The sequence below is a fragment of the Sinocyclocheilus anshuiensis genome, unplaced genomic scaffold (assembly GCF_001515605.1).
Source record: "Sinocyclocheilus anshuiensis isolate Anshui unplaced genomic scaffold, SAMN03320099.WGS_v1.1 scaffold1623, whole genome shotgun sequence".
NCBI lineage: Eukaryota > Metazoa > Chordata > Actinopteri > Cypriniformes > Cyprinidae > Sinocyclocheilus > Sinocyclocheilus anshuiensis.
In genome coordinates this window covers 301,373-308,349 of record NW_015553403.1, presented here as the reverse complement: position 1 = coordinate 308,349, position 6,977 = coordinate 301,373, and the positions used below count along the sequence as shown (strand labels likewise).

Sequence of the window (6,977 nt, the reverse complement as noted above, 5' to 3'; positions counted from 1 at the left end):
AATAAAACCTTTTTTTTTTTTTTTACTATAATGCTAATTGCAAATTGTATCAGAGTTCTGATTCATGTGGTTCTCAGTGACGCAAACTACTTCGGAAAACCACTTTCACATCAACCAAACGAACTAAACAATGATTTTAAATGTAATTATTAATGATATTTTATTATACTTTTTAGCATCATTTTTATAATTATATTATTTTAATTATTATTATTTTTTTAATTATAATGATATCTTTATTCTATTTTTTTTGTTTCTTCTTCTTTTATATTCTTATTTTATTACACGCTAACCTAGGTCCTCCCAACCTTTTTATCGAGAACTTTAAGATTCAGTATTGCTGCGATTTGTGTTCCATATGCTAAAATGACCATGGCTACTATATGTAAATATTAAAGCAAGCCTCATCATGGATGCATTTCTTTCTTCTGCAGAACAAGAAGATGTTTTGAAGAATCGTAACCAAACAGTTCCCTTTGACTTTCATTTTATGGACCAAAAATACAGTGGAAATCAATGGGAGCCTAAACTGTTTGGCTACCAACATTCTTCATAATATCTAATTTTGAATCGTAACCAAACAGTTCCCTTTGACTTTCATTTTATGGACCAAAAATACAGTGGAAATCAATGGGAGCCTAAACTGTTTGGCTACCAACATTCTTCATAATATCTCATTTTACAGGGGTCTCCAAACTCGGTCCTGGAGGGCCAGTGTCCTGCAGAGTTTAGTCCAAAATGCCTCAACACACCTGCCTGGAAGTTTCTAGTATGCCTAGTAAGACCTTAATTAGCTGGTTTAGGTGTGTTCGATTAGGGTTGGAGCTAAACTCTGCAGGACATCGGCCCTCCAGGAACGAGTTTGGAAGCCTCTGTCCTTTTATGTTCCACAGAAGAAAGTCAGTCATGTTCAGTCAGCTTTGGAATGACATGAGGGTAAGTAGATGATGACAGAATTTTCATTTTTGGATGGACTATCCCTTTAACTATTTCTTCTTTATTTGTTCCACGGGTGCAGGTCTTTAGGCTGTATCCTCTATGAGATGTGCTGTTTGGCACATGCTTTTGAGGGGCAGAACTTCTTAGCTGTGGTGACGATGATTGTGGAGGGACCTACTCCATCCCTGCCAGAAACATACTCAAGGCACCTCAACTCTCTAATGCAAAGGTACCAGAAAAAGATGCTGCCCTGCTCCAGGCACAAATTGGTCCCATGTCAACTCACACCGTCAGGCAATATCTGTCCGTCTGCCCGCTGTGGATGAGTAGAAAGACACAAATCAATGGCTTGTTTGATTCAGCTGTTTTTCAAAGCATATTATGCTAAATCCGAGCAGGTTTAGACGCATTCAGCTAAAACTATCAGCATTTCATGAGGTCTTAAACATAATTCTCTCTCTCTCTGTTCATGTGGTGCCAGTATGTTAGAAAAGGATTCTTCACGCAGGATCTCGGCAGCAGATGCGCTGAGGAGCAGGTTCATCGAGGAGAGCTTGCAGGTGAGGAGATGCCGTTAATCAGATCAGCTGGACGGGAGGGCATCTGACCAGCTGTTCAGAGTATCTGCTTCAAAGGTTAATGGGAAGGGCCATAATGCACCAGGAAGACTTTGATTGTCGGCCAAGCTCAATAGGTTTCTAAAAGTCAGTTATGCATACTCATCACATCATCGATTCGCCATTGCATTTGACTCACCCTGCACGTAAACTTTTCAGATTGTACTTTTGAAATGTCAGTGATTGACATCGTTGCTGCTTGGTGATTGTATTGATTGTGGCTTGTCGTAGTTGGCCTTGCTCCCCGGCATATATGAATTTTTATGCATCTCTCAAACAATAGATCAGTCTGTAAATGTATAAAAGTTCAGAACGTTTCCACAAATGTTTCTTTACCCTTTTTGGACAGGACCAATTTTCTCTGAGAAACTTTCTCAAACTCTGAGAATTTGTTATTCACAGATTTCAGACCAACATATTTTATTTTATTATATATATATATATATATATATAGTTTTTTAAAAATAATTATTTTTAATTTTAAAATTATAGCTTTACTCTGTTTGTCCCAGGGCCAGTTTATGAGAATGTTTAGGCCACTGCCACTTTCGGGCCAAAAGTGACATTCTCATTAACCTGTTGCTGCTGTTATATTATGGACAGAGACACTTTAATTGGGTTTAATTTTGAGTTGGGAATGAGTTATAGAGACATTCTCAAAAGCCTTGCAGAGTTGCATGGGATCATTTTGAGAGGCATCTACATCGGTTTATGAGAATGTGGACAGGAAGTAGAACTAATTATTATTTAGTGTGCATGATTTACTTAAAAGAAGGGCACAAATTATTATTTTGTGTGCACAGTTTACTTAAAACAAGGGAACAAATTATTATATCTAGTGCACAATTTATTTAAAATCAGGATTTAAAATTTATTTAAAATCGTGTGCACGATTTCTATTATTTTTCACAGTGCTTCTCATTTATTTATGCCTTTGTCAATTAGCGTAACTAAAGCTAAACTTCTTGTTGCGCTGCCTGGTGCGAATTCATTATGAATCTAGGCCTTTTTCTAGCTTTCTGTGTAAAATAACAGTTGGTGGTTGAAGTACTGCTGGCATCCCATTGAATGTAAAATAAAGTGAAATCAAGTGAGTCAGATCACAAACTGCTCAGAACAGCTGTGTCAGGTATAATCCTTAATGGATTCTTCCCTTAATTATAGACATAATGCATAATTATATCAAATACAGTACAGTATATAACATCCAGATCACATGACCTCCCCTAATGCCCACATCCAGCCAAGATGTCTTTTAATAACTGCAAACCACAGATGTAGAAATCTACAGTAATCTAATGACTGCTTAACTTCTTAGAGCTACTGTACATGTCATTAGTATTCTCCATTACATAAAGAATTATGAAACCCTCCCACTGTAAAAATAAAATTGCACTATAGGCATCTTTATCATGATGTGTACTTGTAATGGCCCTGTGTATTGATTTTTTTTTTATATAGCCCTTGTTTAATGCGTCTATACAATATTTGCAATTATAGGACCCTTTCATCATTTGCAGTCACATTGACTTGTTTAAATCAGGGTGCTTAGTAATACGTTTCTGCCTTTGGAAGCTAGTGATCCCCTAACCCCCATCTGAAAGCTCCTGGTGGGATGTGTCTTCCACTGGCTATTATACCATCACCATCTCAGAAACATGTAATCAGAGAAGGAAAGGGCTTCTAAATGACAACTCCGAACACAATACTCACTGATGGCTTTTCCCTCCTCTGTTGTTGTATACGGTTTCAAGTCTTTCTTCTGCCTGCGTAATTTGCACCTTACAAATGTCTCGTATTGTTCTTTAAATGTGCTTGTGGCAGATTCTTCCCTGAGGTTAATATCAGTCTTTCTCTCCACTTTCCTTTTGCTCTGATTCTGAGAAACGCGGGAGTCTGTACAACAGTTTATACTGATTGAAATGTAGCTTCGTTGCTGCTGTTTTGCTTTGTTTTCGCAGCTCCTGGCAAAACACTGCCTTTTAAGAGGCCTCAGAGAATGGCATTAACTGATTTTTCATCTCTTTTGTTATTTTTCTCACTGCAGAGCATGAAACACAAGTTTTTTAGCCTAACGCTGCGAGACAAGTCGATGGGGGGAGAGAGAGACGCGTCACAGATCCTGAGAGCACTGTAAGTGAATCCACAGTTATGTGAGAGAGATATTTTACAGGCAGTCTCATTTCTCTGTTCCTGCAGTGAGAAATGCATGACACTATCTACACCAGGGATTTCTGGGAACAGGACTGTTTTTGTGTGGTTTTTTTCACACCAGCTTGTTGGAGGGGATCTAAAAATATGTATGTAGCTCTATTGCTGCGTACCTAGTGTATGGAACATGTTAATCAGGCAGCAGTCTATGAACAGCAGACTTTCATTAATTCAGTCATCGCTTTCCATGCTAATTAAAAACTTTGTCACCAGAGCATGTGCCAATAATCATTAGCTATGACCTAGAGAAAATCTATGCAGTGTTAAAGCCAACAGTGCATAGCGAGATCTGTCAAGTGCAGTTCATTGATTCTTGAGTATTGGGACATAATAGGTTGCAAAGCTGAAAAAGTTTTTGTACACTACCATTTAAAAGTCAAATATTTTATTCAGCAAGGAATAAAAATTGACAGTAAAAGATTTATAATGTTACAAAACATTTCTATTTCAAATAAATGTTGATCTTTTGAACTTTAGATTCATATAAAAACCCGAAATATTATAAACACAAAAATATTAAGCAGCACAATTGTTTTCAAAATTCATGATAATAAGAAATGTTTCTTGAGCACTGAATCAGTATATTATAATGATTTCTGAAAGAGCATGTGATGCTGAAGACTGTGATTAGGGTTGGAGCCATCACAGGAATATATTTATATTTTAAAATATATTGAATTATATTTAATTTGTACTACATTTGTGTTAATATTATAAAAAATCACAGAAATAAATTACATTTTAAAATATATTAAATTATATTTAAGTTGTTACGTTAAGTTAGAGTTACGTTATTGTATGAGAACATGACTTTATAGGTAGTAAGTGATAAAGTACACTACTGTACAATGTACTTTTGATACAATTATCACATAATCAAATGAAATACTACAGTACATTTGTGTTAAGAACATTCGAGTGATCATTTTAAGTGACGTGACATGTGGCCAAGTATTTAACCCATCCAAAGTGCACAGACACAGCAGTGAACACACACACACCGTGAACACACACCCGGAGCAGTGGGCAGCCATTTATGCTGCGGCGCCCAGGGAGCAGTTGGGGGTTCGGTGCCTTGCTCAAGGGCACCTCAGTCGTGGTATTGAAGGTGGGAGAGAGTGCTGTACATTCACTCCCCCCACCTACAATCCCTGCCGGTACGAGACTCGAACCCGCAACCTTTGGGTTACGAGTCCGACTCTCTAACCATTAGGCCACGACTTCCCCCTTTGATTCGTTTTAAAGTGTTAATGTAGCTATTTTTAAAACAAATGGCAGGTAAAGTTGTGGGACAAATTTAGCTTTACAGTATGTATCAAAAATGACTCTCTTTTCTTCTTTTGGACCTTTTTATTTTCCTTTTTGTCTGTCTTCACCATGAGGCATAAAGATATTTGCATGAATTGTTATATAGCCTTGACTTGAACTGAGAAATCTGAATGAAACTTTTGCTCATTAGCTCATTCAAACACCATTCTAGTATCCTTGGTGTCCAAAGACTGCACACAAAGCATCTGAAGCTGTCTCACACAAGTTCTCATGAATAACCTAATTATATACTTTTCCTTGTTTGAATTCTACTCTTTTTTTTTTTTTTTGGATTAAATCCTAACTTCAAATAAAATACCCTATTTCTTTTGAGATTTTCCTGAATTATAAATACACTGCCAGTCAAAAATATGGACACACATTCTCTTCTCTCTTCTTATTCCTTTTCCACATTTTTTAATAATAGCAAACTAATATATATGTTGACTAATAAACCCCAGTGGCAAATTCATGAACATCAACAACTTTAGCACATCAGCTCTGATCACAGTTCAAACAATGTCTGTAAAGCAAATGAGTAGTCATTAGTCATTTCAGTAAATGTAGTCCTTGAACCCCACAGACAGAAGAAGGTACATCTGCAGACACTGCGGGAGAGATCAGAGGTGCAGAAAATGAGCCCGAGAGAACGCATGCGGCTCCGGAAACTCCAAGCAGCAGATGAGAAAGCGAGAAAGCTGAAGTGAGTGACGTTCATTGCGCTGACCATGTCACACTGAATGTTAATCAAATGTGACTCACAGTTCATATTCCATAAAGTTAGCATGAGTATCGGGGCTTTTCTGTTTTCATGGTGCAAGGATTTTTGCAGCATGTCTCACATCACCTCTGATTCTTTGTGTAATATGTGATGCACTGATAGAATAGGAACAGTCAATGTTGGTTCATATGCTCCAAAACAAATTGATACATTATGCACATCATTGCACTATTATTTCTTAAAGTTTGTTTGCTCATAAAAAAAAATTGTCATTAATTTGCTACCCTGTTGTTCCAAACCTGTATGACATTCATTCGTCTACAAAACATATAGTAAAATATTCAGAAGAACATTGGGCCATCCAAGATGTAGAATTTACTTGCTCACTATACTGGACACTCTGCAGTGAATGGGTGCCGTCAAAATGAGAGTCCAAACAACTGATAAAAGCATCATAATAATTCTTAAGTAATCCACACGTCTCCAGTCCATCAATTAATGTCTTGTGCAGTGACAAGCTGCATGTTTTGTTATAAACATCCATCATTAAGACGTTTTTACCTTGAATCCTCTATCCATAATATTGCTTTCTCCAGTGAAAGGATCAATGCACAGATCAAGCACAGTTTACAAGCGAAAACAGTTCTAAACAAATACTGTATGTCAGTGGATTTTGATGTGAGAGGACAACAGGAGATGGACCTTTTCACTGGAAAAAGCAATATTATGGATTATGGTCTGGTATTTTGGCCGGAAGCGACGGTTTAAAGTTAAAAACCTTTTAGTGATGGATTTGTTTCTTACAAACACGCTGCTTTTTACTTCGGAAGACATTTTTTGATTGTATGGAGTCATTTGGATTGCTTATGAATTATTGTGATGTTTTTATTAGCTGTTTGAACTCCCATTCTGACGGCACCCATTCACTCCAGAGGATACACTGACGAGCAAGTGATGTAATGCTACATTTCTTCAGATCTATTCCGATGAAGAAACAAATTGTTTGTGTAAAGTCTTAACCTAAATACAGGTTTTGCCTTACTATAGGCAAATTGTGGAGGAAAAATACCAAGAAAACCACCTGCGCATGCAAGAGTACAAGTCCAAAAATTTTCAGAAAGTCAGTGTGGACGTTTTAAAGGTATGTTGATAGGATTCCTGTCAGACATTATGCATAATTA

The 6,977-nt window shown here is 37.0% G+C and overlaps 1 protein-coding gene across 1 annotated transcript in view; it reads left to right on the top strand.

Moving 5' to 3' along the window:
- LOC107668299 (serine/threonine-protein kinase Nek11) overlaps window positions 1-6,977 on the top strand; it is a 62,417-nt gene that overhangs the window by 29,558 nt on the left and 25,882 nt on the right. Inside the window, exons 7-11 of the mRNA XM_016460122.1 lie at window positions 1,019-1,168; window positions 1,421-1,499; window positions 3,604-3,689; window positions 5,659-5,778; window positions 6,844-6,937. Of these exons, the coding sequence (XP_016315608.1) occupies window positions 1,019-1,168; window positions 1,421-1,499; window positions 3,604-3,689; window positions 5,659-5,778; window positions 6,844-6,937 (529 nt within the window). The remainder of the gene's footprint in view (window positions 1-1,018; window positions 1,169-1,420; window positions 1,500-3,603; window positions 3,690-5,658; window positions 5,779-6,843; window positions 6,938-6,977) is intronic.